The sequence below is a fragment of the Clarias gariepinus genome, chromosome 9 (genome assembly GCF_024256425.1).
Source record: "Clarias gariepinus isolate MV-2021 ecotype Netherlands chromosome 9, CGAR_prim_01v2, whole genome shotgun sequence".
NCBI classification, from domain to species: domain Eukaryota; kingdom Metazoa; phylum Chordata; class Actinopteri; order Siluriformes; family Clariidae; genus Clarias; species Clarias gariepinus.
The window spans coordinates 35,284,605-35,303,216 of record NC_071108.1 but is presented as its reverse complement, the minus strand read 5'-3'; the positions used below and the strand labels follow the sequence as shown (position 1 = coordinate 35,303,216).

Sequence of the window (18,612 nt, the reverse complement as noted above, 5' to 3'; positions counted from 1 at the left end):
AAGTAATAAAAATAGAAAAAAAAATAGGCACTGTTGTGACAACAATTTGAAATCATTTTTTGGCTATTAAAATTCAACTTAGTGTCGTAGACCACATACCCTATGGTTTTTCTAAAAACTAGCCCGAACCTTTGCTTTATTAGGTAAATTATGTAATTAAGGAGTTAAACCAGAACACAATGTTAAACCTGATCAGCTTATGTTTATTTAACTACTGTACTATGGTACTGTATGTAGTGAATTCAACATAAATAAGCATTTAGTTACATAACATCAAATAAGCTGTTTTACTGATTATGTAAATCCGGTTTAGATGTAATGTTGTGAAAACTGTGATTTAAATAATAATGTTCTATTTAAGGTTAAGTCAAGGCGTGTGATTTTGAATTTTTTGTTTCTGATCTTGTCTTCCGATATTCCTGTCCTTCTGTAGATTAAAGTCACCTGCCACGACTCCAAACTCAGTGAAAGAAGAGCAGTGTACCTGACTGTGAGATACAGTAAAAAATTAAATTCAGTGCGGAAGCTAGTTACAAATTACGAAGGTATTGCAAAATTTTCCCTCGTCACTGATCTGTGGGGTCTGGAGCCAGTCGTTCTTCAGGTATGTGAAGTCTATATATCACTTTCTTTGTTTGATGTAACATTTATTCATAACACCTTATTATGTCGTGGTCATTTCATAAGTGGTTACATGTAAAAAGTATAACTTATTGAAAGACACCCTTTGAAAGTTCCTTTTGAAGAGAAATCACTAACATGTTGATGTGCATTAAAAATAAACCAAGATGAGTATAATATATGTAATATATCAGATAAAAATCAATGTTACTACCAAATAAGAAATAACTTTAGACTGTGAAATTATTATGTAATAAACAGGGTGTGGTGCTGTTCAAATGAAATGGAAGTCAGTGCCACCACCCAGTTTATAGTTCCCCATAACACCAAGCGTTTAATTTCTCTTTACACCACTAACCTTTGTAATGACAGTGTTTTTTTTTTCTTTTTTTTTGGTTACGGTGTAGTAAAAGGAAAAAAAAAACTTTGTATCCATTTATGAACACATTGGATGTTGTTGAATACCTATTGAACAAGTTAGCTCCTTTAATCGTGTATATTGCCAGTGTTTTATCATATTAAATGGGATATTTTAAAGTTTAAGGTTCATATGGAAAAAAAAAACTACTTTTGTAACCAAATTAAAAATGTAAAAATTTTCTTCATTTTTCTTTTACATAGGCAAAGTATGAATCAACTGACGGACCCATTGTCGGTGGGGAAAATCGGCTCACACCCTACTACCCCACTGCATCCCTCTACCTTCAGCCCTTCCACTCCAAGAGCCTGAGTTTTATTAAAATAAGGAGCAGCTCGATGCTTTACAGCTGCAATAAAAATGGTGTCATCAAGGCTCAGTACGTGATACATAACCGCGCGCTCAGACCGAACCAGAATATCTTATCTTTCTTCTACATGGTGTGTATGGCTTTCTCTGTAACATTATAACATGGAATAATAATAATAATAATAATAATAATAATAATAATACGTTAAAGTATGAACATTACTTTTACAGCACTCACTCATGTTAAGTGATGTTCACAGACGTAGCTAAAAATAAGTACTTACTTAATGTACATTATTAACATTAACATCATGCCTGATTTATTTTTCTAATTTAATGCATTACAATTTTTGTCTAGGTGATGAATAAAGGACATTTAGTTCAACAAGGACGAATCATAGAAGCCATCAACCATGGAGCAGGTGCATTAAAATCACTCCATCGCATTTACTATGTGGTACACATTTTTACTAGGGTCTGTTTTGAAGATTTTTTTAATTTTTTTATTTCATGTCACACTTATATAAACCTGTGCATGATGATGTGTTGGTGGACTTACATTCGTATTCTCTTCTGTCTTGTAGCAGAGCACAGGGGGAACCTGGTGGTGACCTTGAAGATGATGCTACAAATGACCCCAGTTGCTCAGATGGTCCTGTACACGATCCTTCCCAGTGGCGAGGTTGTAGCGGACAGCACAAACCTCAAAGTTCAGCTGTGTTTTGCTAACAAGGTCAGAAACCTGGGCAGTATTAAATACTTTTGTAATTTATTTTCAGTACAAGTTTGGATTTTTCTTCTACATTCTAGAACAGTACTGGAATTTATTTTTAAAACTATAAAATACCACCTATGGCGTTGGGTAATTAAGCAACCTAATGTCATCAGTCAGCTGTTATTTTAATACGTGAAGGTCAGCTGTTCTAGAACAGTTCTAGCAAGAACAGTATTGTCAGGTGCATTTGCAGAACTCATCAAGCACCATGATGAGTTTTTTGGTATCTGTTTGTTCTGTTGTTCCCATGTGATTGTAAAGTCTCTGTTTGCATAAAAAAAAAAGATCCATGATGAAACTGTCTCTCATGACGACCTTCCCAAGAAAGCAAGAACAAAAACGTTAAACGTTACCTCTGCTGCAGAGAAGTTCATTTAGAGTTTCCAGCCTCACAATTAGAGCCGTTATGAAGCATTACAGAGCAGAAGTAGCAGATGCATCTCAATATCAACTGTTCAGAGGAGATTATTGCATTTATTTAGACGCCTTTAGCATTGCTTTACATTGTAGAAATAAATGCAAATCAGGAAAACCCATAGAGTAAGAAGTTTGACTAATAGTGTATTTTCGAACCTGTACAGTCCTGACGGAGCATTTTCAGACACTTTCAAATTTCCCACATTCACACTCATCTTAAAATGAAGTTGAATCTTTTTCTTCCTCTCATCATTCTACACATAATATTCCACAAGGGGTTTGGAGTGTTCAGACCACACCTTTCCAGACCATATCTGTACATACTGTATTTTTAGCATACCAGAGCCAATGTCTATTTTAGGATGTTAGTCAAGTCAAAGACTGTCGATCACATGTCTTCCATTGCACAAGCAGCCTAGCATTTGTCTCGCAGTTGGTTAACCCACAGGATGGCGCTATATAACCATCTTGGTCTGAGCCACTGATTTTCCCCAGGGGTCTTGGTTTTCCCTAGGGGTCCCATTAACTGTAGTTTGGCCAGTATGAATTTTTTTTTTTTTATTCAATCTCTTTTCATGAAGAATGGCCAAACTGGAAGCTTTAAATTCCTGTTGATTTACTGAGGTTTACTGATGTACACAAGCTGTATCAAAATAACTTCATCTCCATCCACTTAGGCAATGCATATATTAACAGTTTTTAGGTCTTATTTTTCTCATTTGTTTACATTTCTTTTTAGATAAAATTTTTTCATTATAAGTAAAAAATGCATTAACATTGAATAAAAAGGTAGAGAGAGTGCTTCCTGTTGCTCTCATTGGTTCCAGGCTTTTCAGAAACCCTGTAGAGTCATCACTCCTGTATTTTATTCCAGTCATCTTGCCATCAACTCTTATGATGAAACAAATCTGCACAACATGATCCTGCCATCATTAGGCTTTAGACTAAAAAGGGCTTGCTCAGGGTAATATGCAGCTTTGAGTTTGTGTCAAAGCCAAAAAAAATTTCATTATTGAGTTGCTGAGCAATATCAGTCGTCTCATCATTAACATCATTAACATCAGGTCTAAACAAGAAACTAATTTATCTTAATGATAACAACAGATACCCTGTAATGACCTACGATAAGTGAGATTGTTTTTGATGAACAAGCACTGCATGTCTAACCTAAGGTGTGTGTTTGTTGTGGTCTTCAGGTTTCTCTTAATTTTTCACCTTCTACTGCGCTCCCTGGTGGTCAGACGTCACTGGTGCTGAGAGCCGCTCCAGGTTCACTGTGTTCAGTAAAGGCCATCGATCAGAGTCTGCTGTTGCAGCAACCAGAGAAGGAGATCAACATAAAGAATGTGCGTGTCCTTTATTTAATAAAAATATGTACGGGGTTTGCTGATTTTTAAGCTTGGCAAAAAACTTGTAAAAAGGGTCAAACTTTTTGTTAAAAAATATTATATACAGTACTGTGCAAAAGTCTTAGGCACCATATTATATGTTGTTCACACTCGCTCCTTTTTATTTTTACTTAAATCCCAGGAGCGTACATTAGTTTTTTTTTTTTTGTTTCCATCTAAAAAACTGGTCTTTCTTGTACTATATATATTTTTTTTCTTTACAGCCATGCATATATTCTCCTGTAATGTTATTAATTTATTAATGTTTAAGTTATATATAGAAATACTGAATGATTTTGTACATAATTATGCAGACATGAGAAACATATATAACAAGATTAGTATAGAATATAATATGGTGCCTAAGACTTTTGCACAGTACTGTATGTTTTAAGCTACAATAACATTCACTAAATAGATATTAATGCCTTATTCAAACTCTGCCGGAAAATCCTCCAGTTATGTGAAAGTAATCAGGTTAGATTTGGCTCTGAAGCCCAAATCTGACACATTGTTGACCTATCTACCTATCTCTCAAAAGTTAGTACACCCCTCACATTTCAGCAACCACTTTATTATATGTTCTTGAGGTACCATACTATAGAAATGAGAATTGGATCTACTTTAGAGTTGTCAATGTGCCGTTTGTATAGCAGTACAGATTTACTGTCCTCTAACAATAACTCAGCATTTATTTTTATGGTTATTGTTTAAATAACTAGCAACGAAAATGAGTACACCCCAAGTGAACATGTCAAAACTGTGTCCAAAGTGTCAGATAACAGCGATGCTCACACAAAATACTATCACAGCCTCAATTCTCCTGGGCCTGGAATTCACCAGAGCTGCACATGTTGTTGTTGGGATCCTCCTCCACTTCTCCATAATGATATCACGGAGCTGCTGGATGTTAGACACCCAGCGCTTTGCCACCTCCCGCTTGAGGACGCCCTACAGGTGCTCAGTAGGGACCAGGTCTAGATTTACTTGACCACTAACAAACACATGAACATGATGAATAGGTCATGTGACTTTGCATGGTTAAAGATGTACAGCTGTTATTACTTAGGGTGTACTTACTTTTGTTGCCAGCTATTTGACAATAATGGTTGTCGAGTTATTTTTAGAGGACAGTAAATCTGTACTGTATACAAGCTGCATAGTGCCAACTCTAAAATATATCTCCAAGCTTAATTTCTGTAGTATTGCCTTTTAAGAAGATATAATACAATATTTGCTGAAATTAGAGGGGTGTACTAACTTTTGTGAGCGGGTGTATATTGGTTGCTGTGGTCCTGAGTCTCCTCTTTCGTTTCTAGTTTTGCCTGCACTAATGCATCTCCCCACAGAGCTATCAGACATTTCCCTACATCCTCCTTTCTCAGGACTATTGCTCTCCATTGCCTTCTCCATGTCTTCCTTCTTCTTCCTGGTTAATTTTCGACCATGGATTCACATCCATACCATATGATTGTGTGAACTTGACCTTCCACATCACGTTGCAAGTGACATAATGGACAGTTTGAAATCTGATCTGAGCAGCTAGAGCATCCAAACTGAGAACCAACTTTAGGAATCAAATTTAAGTCTGATTTCAAACCGTCCCTGGATGTGGTTTAACTTGGAGTTTTGAAAGTCCCAGCAATCTGATTACAAACCGATTCCAATCTGGATACGCCAAAAATCTGATTTGGCCAGGGAGACCTAAAATCTGATTGCAGTAAAAGAAATGCCATCCTATGAAAGGCTGATTCTAACAATTTTCAAAATAAACTCTTCAAATTATATATATTGTTGTTTTAATTTTTTTTTATGTTAACTGTAATAGCACATACCTTAAATGCTGTTTTATTTTAAATGATATACAATATCTTTGTCTTATCTTAAATATACCTCCCATTGGTAGTTATAACAGAAATTAATATTGGATTTCCATTTCTTCTTCTGTATCACTTTTACAATGTTAGAGATCGCAGTGACAGTTCTTATAAGAAGTGATGTCACGCCTCATTGTTGCAGGTGTTCAACATGCTACCTGTCCAGAAGTTATCAGGATATTCGCCAAAAATCAATGATGAGGATTCGATACTGTGCTCGAACAACCCATATGTCATGTTCGCAGCAGAAGCACTGAAATCAAACTCTGAAAAGGTGGATGTGTACAGCACTTTTAAAGTAAGAAGACATTCTCTTCTTTAGTAATAAAGCTAAAAATGTATGAGATGCCATTCTTCATTTAGTACAACGGTAATTGTGATATAATTATATTAAGGAGAAGGAAAGTGATTTTGTGTTACTTTTGTTTCCCTCAGAATATTGGAGTCCAGATGGTAACCAATGCAGACGTGAGGAACCATTCAGGTAGTGTGAATGGGCTGCTGTATATAAAAGGTTAGTGCACTTCCTCAGCAGCATTTTCTGTCTGACTTAAAACATGTTACAGTTAGTGTAACTGCGTGTAAATATTTATAGATCTAAGTTATTCTTAGGTAAGCTATCTACAGTATAATGGAGTTGATCTGGATATATAAGCTCAAAGAACAAAATTCAGTTTAAGTCTGTTTTAGTTGTATGGCTTTCTAACAGTTGACATAGTTAGCAATTTTACAGAAACACATATAGATAAATAAAAAACACAGATTCACCATGCATTCTATTCTTTTCTTCTATCCTCGTGGATCCTTTGAAGTTTATTTATAAATAGTATGCCAGAGGCAATGATGCCAAGGAAAAGCTCCCTCAGAGCACATGAGAAAGAAATCTTGAAAACAGCAATCTATCTTGTTTGCTTAGGTTTGACACAGATATATCTATCAGGATGTTTTTGTTGGAGTAATCTATTCTGGAGCTATTTCTTCCCAGCGATTTTGTTATTCAGTATATCTGTTTTCCTGGTCTTCCAGGCCTGTTAGTGGCCCTGAGCTCACCATTAATACTGTTTGCTTTATGTTTATTTTTTTAATAGATGTACCAAATAGTAGAGTGGGCCCTACCTTATGATTTCCGTCTGATGAATTCATTAAAAATTTTAGCCTAATTATGGCTTACTTCAGAAATGTGACAGCTCTTTAAACTTTATTTTGAAAGTTAAGAGAATAAAATTTCAAATGCAAGTTGGTTCCTCAAAATCAGTTCTCGGCCTTTTATTTATTAATTAATTAATTATTATTATTTTTATATACTGCTAAGTAACAACAACTTTGTTGATGTCCAAATATTTATGAACCCGAGTTTATCCCCATTTGCAGAAGCTTTAGCCCCAGTCTTCATCACTCGGGAATCCACTTCAGCTGACTCGGGTTCAAACCGACCTGCTGTTATGATCCACAAACATTTGCTTAATACTTGGATTTGGGATCTTTATTCAATCAGGTGTGTATTTTCATTTTATACATTGTTTTTTAAAGATTTTTTTTTTAATCAGTTCGTCTAAATAAGTCTGTGTTAATGTTCTCACAGTGAGTCTGGAGTGGTGAGCATTAATAAAACAGTCCCAGACTCCATCACTATGTGGCAGGCTGGAGCATTTTGTACATCGCCTGTCGGGTTCGGAGTCGCCCCGAGCACTGAGTTCGCTGCCTCGCAGCCTTTCTTTGTGAACCTCACCATGCCGAGCTCCGTCATCCGAGGAGAAGTGTTCACCCTCAAGGCCACCGTCCTCAACACCCTCCGGAGCTGTGTGATGGTGAGAGGAGATGTTTAGTATAACCCAAATATTAATTTTCTCACATACAGTAAGTGTACTATTACATCACAGCATTATTAGCATAGCCCATATTAACGTCCTGTCCTGTACCCGCTGTCAGTAATAACAGTTGATAGGGTGTGAAATGCTAACAGACGATTACAGATCAGTATTTGTATTTGTAATTACCAGTGTTTCCCAAGACTAATCACTGATCACTACAGTTTCCTCATCAGCAAACTTTTCAGAAAAGCTTCATTCTTTATGTAGCACATACCAACAGAATTAGCTGAGAAGACGGTTGGTTTAATTGTCAGCTAATAAAATGAATAAAACTCTGTGTTAAAGGTGAAGGTGACTTTGGCTGACTCGCAAAAGTTCTCTGCACATTTTGATGATGACATCAGTTACACACATTGTCTGTGTGCTGATGAGAGCTGGATATTCAATTGGACCATCACACCGCTGGTTCTGGGTACGTCAAAACTTTTACACCTAAAGCTTATATTGCTAGAACAGGACCTTTCTAAAGTGTAAATAGTTACATTAGTTACTTTTCTTTACTAGTAAGTGTCTTCACTGTGTTAAAAATGCTCAGCGAAATAAAGAAATAATTTTTTCTTTAATGTTTGAGTACTTCAAAGAAAAGAAAAAAAAACTCACTTATTCATTTTCTAATGATGAATTCTATAATGTAAATAGGTGATTTACAGCAGGTTTGTCAGTGAGAATAACCAGTACTATGTGTGTGTGTCCTAGGCAAGGTGAGCATCCACGTGACGGCGGAGGCCGTGCAGGCGTCGTGTGAAGAGTGTCCAGTCAGCGCACCACTGGAGGGATACATCGACTCGATTAGTAAAACACTGCTAGTGCAGGTGATCAGATTCTTCTTCTTTTATTTTACAGGACACATTATTGCTTTATTCGATTATTTTGGCATGTTAGGATTAAATTTAATCCAGTGTAACTAAAGTAGCCAGTCAAACTGACTAATAACACTATTAACTAAACAAATGATAATAAACCTTGATAATGACGAGTCGAGAGATCGCCACAACAAAATAAAAAGATTTTTTTTTAATGTCTGCCATGTCAGAATTACAATATTAAATACTTTATATAGTATATAGTACTTGATACTTTATATATATATACGGGTCAATGACGTGACGCCCCCTTTTTCTGTCCGGGTTAATTTTATTTTGCAGAAAAAACTAAAAAATACATAAAAATTTCTCATCTACTTGTTATACCTTCTTTACCTACTAAACCACTCTAACTTTTCCATTTTTCTGCTATCCGAAGTGCCAAAACATCATATGGGGCGACCGTCCGGCCTTGACTTTAGTTAGGACAACTGGTTTAAAAACACTTTAAATCAACTTAAATATATCTCTTTTCCTAGTTGGCATAATTTTAAACATGTTTTACATCCATTGACAAAACTATAAAGCATTTGCTCATATATTTCTATCATGATATACAAACGAATGTTGTCCGAATTATGTTGATTCTATCCATATCATCCGGGGCGACCATCAACAAACCACAATTTTGGGACCTTTATTTTAAAAAACATCTCAAGGATGGGATACTGCATCCGCCAGACACAAGTGAAGACCCCCTGGAAACAACTGTATAGTAAATCAGTCTCTCTCATATAGTAAGATAAAGCTGTTTTTTAACGGCTGTGATGTCGTAGTCACTTTTGGTCATCATGTGGGGGGACCACCCCAAAACTGTGAATTATAATTTTTTTCCACAAATCTATATTTTGATGATAAATTTAATAGTGCTTTGTCACTAGAAGAAGCTAGTTTGGTTTCTGAGGCTAACCGTTAGCCTGTTATACCTGAGTAAACTTGAAAACATCATGTGGGGCGACCGAGTATCATGTGGGGCGACCACTGCTAAATGTTTTAAATGATAGATATATGTCCTATATTTGTAGTTTTCATATTCTATACATCAATTATATACATAGAGTTAATTGTTTAAGTATAATTATTTGTATATTTTATCTTTTTTTTTCTAAATTCAGCCATTTTCCATTCCTTTTATAGGGATAAACATTTATTTTAACTGGATAATGAAGGAGACTCTGATATTATAGAATAAACTTGTGAAATAATGGTTTTCATAAAATGAAAGGGCACTAAAGTTTATCTTTCTTCATCAGTTTATCTACTTACTGATATGAGTTCAACTAGTCTTAATGATACATAAAAATGTGAATTCTGAGATATATTACGGTCGCCCCAGATGACTTTTTTAAGGCTATGTTTTATTAACTTAAGTGTAAAAACACTAAAATGACAATTTTTTTACTTTTCTTTATAAAGGCATGTGTACACTACATTCCAAATGTTTGGAAAATGGCCAAACATATTCATATTTTTGGTATTTTAAAATTGGCCTATTAAAAAGTCTTATCCGTCAATGACCCATATATATACTGAACAAAAATATAAACGCAACACTTTTGTTTTTGCTCCCATTTTTTATGAGATGAACTAAAAGATCTGAAACATTTTAGTTGCGTTTATATTTTTGTTCAGTATATATATTATAAATACTATAATAATATACTTCTGTGAACTACACACATGCAAGTTTAACACATGGAAAAATTACTTAAGCAGCTGCAAACCCCAGCTCTGAAAATGAGGAACCTGTCCAGTGTAATTATCGATGTAACTTAAAAAAACAAAACAAAAAAAAAAACATGATTGTGATTATACATTAACTTTTTTTATTTTTATTTTTTATTTTTTTTTATTCTGCTTCCATTTACAGGCTGAAGGAACGTCACAGAGTGAAGTGCACAACATGCTGCTCTGCCCACCAGGTCAGACAGACACACATCACTCTTTCATCTTGTTCATAAACATTACAGTAAATATTTGTGTGTGTGTGCAAAAAGCCTGTTGTAATCTTGACTCCTGATCAATCAGTTCTTTTTGCCTTTGGACTGGAACTGAATTTTATAGGAAACTGGAACCAGTTTGTGGCTTTTGCCAAAGCAGTCATCCCTAATTCTAGTCTCGGAGTCTCAGTTTGTGATTTCATCACTTAAAACTAATCCAGGTGAAATTAGGGACCCGGCTGTGGTTCTGTACAGGTTGTACAATGTTTTTATTTCCTTTGTCTCTCTCTCTCTCTCTCTCTCTCTCTCTCTCTGTTGTTAGGTATAGTTGAGAAGACGGTCTCACTAACCCTGCCGAGTATGTTCGTGAATGGGTCGGCCGTAGCCTCAGTCTCTGTCATGGGTGAGGAATAAAACTCTTCTTATTTCTTATCACTTGGGATAATTTCGATTAAATATGTAGCATAATGGCTAATTTATAAATGAGAGAAAAAAAATCTATAAATGTAATATTTTAACGAAAGATTCTATTTTGTTTGTTGATGTTTTTAATTAAATTTTGTACTAATTCACTAAAATCAGTCAATAATTTTTCCCATCAAGATGCAGGAACCTTTTTATTTATTTTTTTACGGTGTACACTATCACCTTTGAAACTGAAGTCTTCAATAAGAAAGTATGCCAACTTTTTTAATCCTGCATGGCATGCACAGTATTTTATCATCCTATGTTTGTCTGCCAAAAGCACAGACTGAACTTTTGTTGAAACGCCCACTAATCCCGTTCCAGTCAAAACTAAAGATAAATGAAGGCTGTCCTAATGCTGTCGCTCTGCAGGGGATCTGATGGGCAAAGCCCTACACAACCTGGTGAGTCTCCTGGCCAAACCGCATGGACGTGGAGATCAAAACATGGTGCTGTTCACCCCTAACATCTTCATCCTGGAGTACCTGCAGAGCACCAACCAGCTCATGCCTGAGATCAGGACCACGGCCGAGGCTTATCTCATGAGCGGTGAGGAATCCATATATCGTTTCTCTACACTCCAGGATAAGAGCAAGTACACGAAATGATGAAGGGGGGGATTAATTCTCAGGGAAGAAATAATATGACCCCCTTTGGGGATGTTTGGCAGGTGGACTTCAGACTTGTCTAGGGGTGATATCGTTTAGATTAAATTGATAAATTTTTAGATACTGTATAAATTATTGTCTTTTACTTTTTTTTTTATAATTGTAGTAAAATCAGTTCCACCATTGTTTTGTGTTTGTCCAATCCTATCACAGCTTATCAGAGAGAGCTGACCTACAAACACTCTGACGGATCCTACAGTCCTTTGGGGATGAGTGATGCTTCCGGAAACACATGGTAAGTTTTGCCTGTGTGTATGTCGCTTTCGGGAAGCTAACACACACACACACACACACACACACACACATACACACACACACACACACACACACACATTACAGTCAAACTGGACTGATAAACACACGAAAACGAACACCATCTAGCAATTTCACACACCAACTTTCACAAAATTTGCACAAATGCACTTTATGTTGTCTTTTTGTGTAGTTTTTATATACAGTATGTAATTTAAACACTCTGGTCCTGGAGGAACGTTGTTTTGTTTCACTGCGTACTGAACTGTATACGGTTGAAATAACAATAAAAGCTGACCTGACCTGATATATTTTAACTAATGTTTGCTCACCAGTTGAATAATTTATTGTACACGTCTTAATAAATTAGTGATTATAACATTTATTAATTATAAATAATGGGGGTTAATTCGTATGAACGTTCATTTGCACCTCAATTAATACAGGATTTATCTATACTCAATAATCTGATATCAGTTCCTTAGCAGCATGTATTGTTTAGTTCATATTTCATGACTTCATTTCAGTGATAAAGGAAGGAAACATTCGTCAACAAACAACAAAATGTAAACATCAACAAAGAGTCCTGCAATGTTCTTTTTTTTTTTTTTCACTGTCCCGATAAAGATTGATTGACGCCTTATTTGGGACGTGTGTGTGTTTTCAGGCTGACAGCGTTTGTGATGAAGTCTTTTGGAAAAGCGAAACGATACATCTTTATAGACGAGGTGTATGTGGATGAGGCGAAGGCCTGGCTCGATCATCATCAGCAGGATAATGGATGCTTTGCCTCAGTGGGACAACTCATCCACTTCAACATGAAGGTCAGAGCCCAGTCTGAGAACCAGTTTCCTGTGCGGTTAGAGAAGAATGAATAATAATAGTTTGATTCTCTTCATCAGGCAGGAGTGGATTACGAGGTCACCCTGTCGGCGTACGTCACGGCTGCCATGCTGGAGCTCAATTACACAATTACGGTGAGTAAAAACTGTTTCACTCATGAAATGTCCTTATACAGTATACTGAAGATCACTGGATATTGCATCATTAGAGTTGTTAAAATTCTAAAGAAACCATTTTGTTTACCCTTTAGTTAGGGATCACAGTGTATATATACAGTAGTACGTTCGTTAATCGACTGTTTGTACGACAGGATCCCGTGGTGCGCAAGAGTCTTACGTGCCTGAAGAATGCGTACCCTAAGGTGAAATCCATCTACACCAAGACTCTCCTCTTCTACACCTTCACCCTCGCTGGAGATCAGGGGATGAGGACCACACTCATTAAAGACCTGGACTCAAAGTCCAAAGTCTCAGGTTTGTTGACTCCCTGCTTTTAGTTATGCAAAGAAAACTATCATGATATTCTCCGATAGTTTAAAGCTCAGGCTGTAGTACAAATCACTGGCAGGTTTGAGTAGTTGGAAGTTGAGTGTTGGCTGTTTTTGTTTGGGGGTTTTATTCCAGAACGTCTGTGTCTAAATGGACAACATTGCATTGTGCTAATACCTGAAAACCTGAGAAGTTTGGAGAATGTTGTTTTGAATATGTTTATTTTTTATCTGATTTGATGCTGTTTTGAGGAACCTTGACATCACCTAGGTGAGTGTGTGTGATTGTTGGTGTATAATGTGTTGGTGCCTGGTGAAGAAATATGACGAAGCGATTTTGAAAACAAGCCTTATATCTCCCTCAGGCGGTGGGAGGCACTGGAGCAGAACGAATGTTGGCTCGGCGCCGGACTCTTTGGAGGTGGAGATGACATCATATGTGCTTCTGGCTCTGATGTCTGGACCTGAGCTGCCAGGGTTTGATCTGAGCTACAGCACCAGCATCGTCTCCTGGCTCTCCAAGCAGCAGAACGCCTTGGGGGGCTTCAAATCTAAACAGGTACACGTCTTTAACATCATCAACACTCGCCGTGAAGGAGTGTCTCATCCATCCAAACTTTAACATAACAGTTTATCATGTCTGTGCCAAAATCCACAACCGTTTAAAGCCTTCGAAATTGTTTTATATCCTCGTACTGATTTATGTATCAGTAGAAATCCATAGATATTTCATTGAACTTTATGGATTGTGATGAATCTTAACAGTGCACATGAAAAAGTTTAATCCGTTGTCTTTCTCCTCTCGTCCATCCTCTAGGACACCGTGGTGGCTCTCCAGGCTCTGGCGAAATACAGCGTCGCCACCTACAGTCACCAAGGAGCCGTAACTGTCACTGTAACGTCACCGTCAGGGCTGAAGAACACGTTTAACGTCACTCAGAGTAACAGGCTGCTGTATCAGGAGACTCGGCTGCAGAAGGCTGCGGGTGATTACAGCGTCAGTGCAGAAGGGCAAGGCTGTGTGTACGTGCAGGTCAGTGTATCACCGCTTCACACTTCACTCACTTCACTTTCTTTGTAAATTAAGCAGGTTCTCAGAAAGGCCGTCTTTTTTTTTGGTTTTTCCTCTCAGTTCAATCTGCAGTACTCCGTACCTCCCTCTATTCCTCATGCACAGTCGCCATTTTTCATCCTGGCCGTCGCGTCTGGAAACTGCAGCGTCCCAAATCCATCTCTGGAAGTGGTCGTTGCTGTCGTGTGAGTTCTAGTGCAAATGCATAATCTAAAAGACCAGAATCAAGAATGATCTTTATTAATATATTTAATTATCTGTTTGATTATTAGTGTCTGTTTAAGTTATTAAATTAAAGCCAGAATTTAATTATATGCAGAAGGTTACATGTTTTTAAACAGAGTATATACAGTCAAGTATACAGATTTAAATTTTCTTTTTTCAACCAGCAAGTTATTTCTTGATTAGAAATGACACAGCATGGGTGGAGACATGGAAGCATTATAGGAAGTGTTTGATTGCTGTAACAGTCAATAAAAGCTTTTCTATTGATTATTGAGAAGGGTATGAATAATTTCGGACATTTGCCTTTTTGTTCAAATATTTTTTTCCACAATGATGCCTCTTGTACATCGTCTTATTATCTTTTAGGAGAAGTCTGTAATTTCTGTTAAAAAAAATGCTAGTTAAATAAAAGTAACCTTAAGTCAGAATTTGCCAGGGGTATAAATCATTTCTGGCTTGACTGTATATACAAGATATGTTGAGGTTGATTTCGGTATTTTTTCTATCTTACATAAATAAACCTCATGTGTGGATCATGTTGGAATAGTTTTCTCAAAAATTTTAGAATTTATTTTTAAAAAGCTGAAATGATTGTATACGAAGTGTGTTAGTCAGGTTGTTTAGAACACAAGTGATTAATAATTTTTGCATTTCAGGTATAACGGCAAGCATTCGGAGACCAGCATGGTGGTCATCGACGTCAAGCCTCTTTCTGGATTCGTCGTGAACGAGACATCCGTGCATCACGTGAACAGCAACACAAATGTGATGTTGTTTAAGTGTAACACAAACACGGATCTAAATGTTTATATACAAGAACATTAGCGCTGTCATATTAAAGGCTCAAATTTTGCTGTCAATCTTTTTATTCTAGTCGACTGACGGAGCAGTGAAACGTGTGGATCGGATGGATGGCCGTGCAGTCATCTACCTGAATAGAGTAAGAACACACACACCTGGAGAACTTGTTCAGTTTTAATAATCATTAGAAATCATATTCATACTATAGCTGTTTATCTGTAATTATGTTACAGTGTAACTCTCTCAAGGAACAACAACAAAAAAAGCTTCCTATTAGGTTCTAGTTCGAAGTTATTACTGATAAGGAAACACATCTGTTTTCTGGGTTCTAAACAAACCATAAGGGTTCTACACAGGTCTGTTATGTTCCCTCAGATGAATAAGGTCAGGGGTGAATGCAAGAACGACAAGAACAGGCCGGATAAGGAGATTAGATATTTGGACGAAAGTTGTATTGTACTTTTTTTATTTAATTCTAATTTTAAGCCAAAAGAATAGACATAAAATATGAAATAGGGTTACACTATGCTGAACTTTAAGAAGCTAAACTCACTGCTATAAATATCAAATAAAAACCTACTAAGGCTACGTTTACATTACAAGCCAAATTGTTCAATTTAGGAGTTTTTTTTTTTTTTTTGGTCAATTACGCAGACTTCTCCCAAAAGAAAATAAGATGAAGTACAAAAGGCATAATGGTGAAAAAATATATATTTCTCAGCTTTTATTTACATTTGAACAAAAAGGGGCATGTCTGAAATTATTCAAACTCTTCTAAATAATTACTAGAAAAGTCTTTATTGGCTATTATAGCAATCAGATTTGTTTAGATTTTTTTTTTGTCATGACGGTTTATGTTCACGATTACAAGTAAATTTTATCGTGGGCGCCCTCGTCCTATGAAACTGCACATTATTGGTTCGTCTTTGCTCCCATTGTCATTTTTGCGCAGTCGATCATTTATATTGGATATACAAGTCTTAAGTACCCTGTTCTAGTCTTCCAGCTGGTTATGAGAATGTAATCCCTTTGGCCTACTAGAAATGTAAACTGTTAGTTAATGTTGTCTAATGTCTCTGTCTCTGTTCCAGCTGACACATGGAAGTTTGATGGTGTACACCCTGACCATCGTGCAGGACGTTACAGTGCAGAAACAGAAACCAGCTCTTGTGGCGGTTTACGACTACTATGAGCCCGGTACGTGCTGATCTATACCTCAACCCAGTAAAAGCTCTACATTTATCCGCTCAGATCTCATTCTGCATCCAAGTCTAATTTTACACAAAAACTTAAGCCTGATGTTTTTTGTTTTGTTTGTTTCTCCACAGGTGAGAATGCTGTAACTGAGTACACCTCTCCGTGTGTGGGGTCATGAGAGTTTGCCATCATCTCAGCAAGAGCCCAAGAGGAGCTGTTCATCCCCATGTGACTTTATTGTATAAGAATTTTATATGTAGGTTACACTTATTATCATATTAAACCTTAAAACCACAAAAGTTCAGGAACTACTTAATAGTGAGTTTGAGGGGTTTTATTTTCTTGCTTCCTTGTCATTATGCTCAGCTACAATAATTACAAGATATCTCTGTGGTGAGAAAGAAGCCAGTTTCTCAGTCAGGTCCATACATTTCAGAACAATTATAAATTTATTGGGCATTTAAGAAATGCATGGTATTATACCCATTTAGGTCATTATTGATATGGGAATGAAAATGTCTGTAATTTCTGAATGGTTGGTTTCTGAATGCCACATTTTGTCACACCCCTTAAATTAAAGCTGAAAGTCCTGACTTCACTCTCACATTTCATGTACAATGTGGTGGTGTTCAGAGGCCAAATACAAAAAAAAAATCTTTTTTCCCCCAAAATATATGGACCTGACTGTCTAAACTACATTATAAATCATTTACAGATGTAATGTCACTTCACAAGACAATTAAAATGAGATGATGACTAAAGTGCTCCCAAAATCAATACCAGGTACATCGCTATAAAGCTAGAGAACTGAAAAACTTAACAAATAATAATAGTAATAATAACAAAAATCCTCTAAAACACAAAGCATGATTTATTTACTCTCTCCACTATGAATCCATTTGTTTTTCTCTATCTTCTTTAGATTTTATTTTCTCATTAGAGTATGTCTAAACACTAAAACAGATGAAATCATCCCAGGTGTTCCTGTGTTTATTGATTTTTGTTTTCCACAAGGTGATAGATTAAATTTTTTTCTGCAGTTTTACAACTTCTATTTTTTCCTCTCTTTGAAAACAGATCTACGATAAATGCTGTAAAAAACAATATAAATAAAATCTTCTGTCCGATCATTAGTCCTGCGTTTGTTTGTTTTTCTCATCCCAGTCTGTGTATTCACTGTACATATACTGTAAAAAAATGAAACTACACATGAGTGGACAACCTGCTGCAGATGAGTTTTCTTCATTTGGCCTTATTTATTTATCTATAAATAAAGTGGTGTTTGAATGTTTGAGTGATCCAAACTCACGGGTGTAATTTACGTGAGGATGCGGGTTGTAACCGGCCAGGTTATATGCCCCACATATCTGGAAAGCACCTATTGGTGCTCAATGTGCTGTAGAGAGAGTGTATGGGACATGTCCTCAATGGAGAGCTTGACACCTTCCCTCCTCTTCTCGTCTTACGTTTTCCTGCAAAATGTCTTGATGAATTCTGTAATTCATTTTTCCATGAATGACAACAATTCGTCCAGGCCCTGAGGCAGCAAAGCAACCCCAAACCATGTTTTTTTTGGACAGAAAAGCCTTCCTCCGTGGTGTCCTCCCATGTAATCAATTCTTGTTTAATGTTTTCCTTATTGTAGATGTGTCCACAAAAACATTAGTATGTGCCAGAGATTTCTTTAAGTCTTTAGCTCATTAAGCATTCTGCGCTGTGCAGACAAGGAGAAGTGAAAGTGGACAAGGAGACTTGGTGGTGGAATGAGGACGTCCAGGAGTGTATACAGGGAAAGAGGCTAGCTAAGAAGAAGTGGGACACTGAGAGGACTGAAGAGAGTAGACAGGAGTACAGGGAGATGCATTGTGTCTTTTTAGATTTAGAGAAGGCGTATGACAGGGTGCCAAGAGAGGAGCTGTGGTATTGTATGAGGAAGTCTGGAGTGGCAGAGAAGTATGTTAGAGTGGTGCAGGACATGTATGAGAGCTGTAAGACAGTGGTAAGATGTGCTGTAGGTGTGACAGAAGAGTTCAAGGTGGAGGTGGGTCTACATCAAGGATCGGCTCTAAGCCCCTTTTTGTTTTCTCTGGTGATGGACAGGATGACAGATAAGGTAAGACAGG

The 18,612-nt window shown here is 36.7% G+C and overlaps 1 protein-coding gene across 1 annotated transcript in view; it reads left to right on the top strand.

Moving 5' to 3' along the window:
* LOC128530626 (filaggrin-like) overlaps positions 1–17,622 on the top strand; it is a 113,483-nt gene extending 95,861 nt beyond the window's left edge. The window contains exons 32-56 of the mRNA XM_053504674.1: positions 434–604; positions 1,243–1,479; positions 1,707–1,770; positions 1,933–2,081; positions 3,737–3,886; positions 5,948–6,103; positions 6,241–6,319; positions 7,177–7,300; positions 7,388–7,613; positions 7,962–8,088; positions 8,373–8,488; positions 10,410–10,461; positions 10,802–10,882; positions 11,317–11,493; positions 11,766–11,847; positions 12,532–12,688; positions 12,767–12,841; positions 13,018–13,180; positions 13,560–13,753; positions 14,012–14,227; positions 14,327–14,451; positions 15,148–15,256; positions 15,366–15,431; positions 16,384–16,489; positions 16,621–17,622. Of these exons, the coding sequence (XP_053360649.1) occupies positions 434–604; positions 1,243–1,479; positions 1,707–1,770; positions 1,933–2,081; positions 3,737–3,886; positions 5,948–6,103; positions 6,241–6,319; positions 7,177–7,300; positions 7,388–7,613; positions 7,962–8,088; positions 8,373–8,488; positions 10,410–10,461; positions 10,802–10,882; positions 11,317–11,493; positions 11,766–11,847; positions 12,532–12,688; positions 12,767–12,841; positions 13,018–13,180; positions 13,560–13,753; positions 14,012–14,227; positions 14,327–14,451; positions 15,148–15,256; positions 15,366–15,431; positions 16,384–16,489; positions 16,621–16,667 (3,249 nt within the window). The 3' untranslated portion in view covers positions 16,668–17,622. The remainder of the gene's footprint in view (positions 1–433; positions 605–1,242; positions 1,480–1,706; positions 1,771–1,932; positions 2,082–3,736; positions 3,887–5,947; positions 6,104–6,240; positions 6,320–7,176; positions 7,301–7,387; positions 7,614–7,961; positions 8,089–8,372; positions 8,489–10,409; positions 10,462–10,801; positions 10,883–11,316; positions 11,494–11,765; positions 11,848–12,531; positions 12,689–12,766; positions 12,842–13,017; positions 13,181–13,559; positions 13,754–14,011; positions 14,228–14,326; positions 14,452–15,147; positions 15,257–15,365; positions 15,432–16,383; positions 16,490–16,620) is intronic.
* Positions 17,623–18,612: the final 990 nt, after the last annotated feature.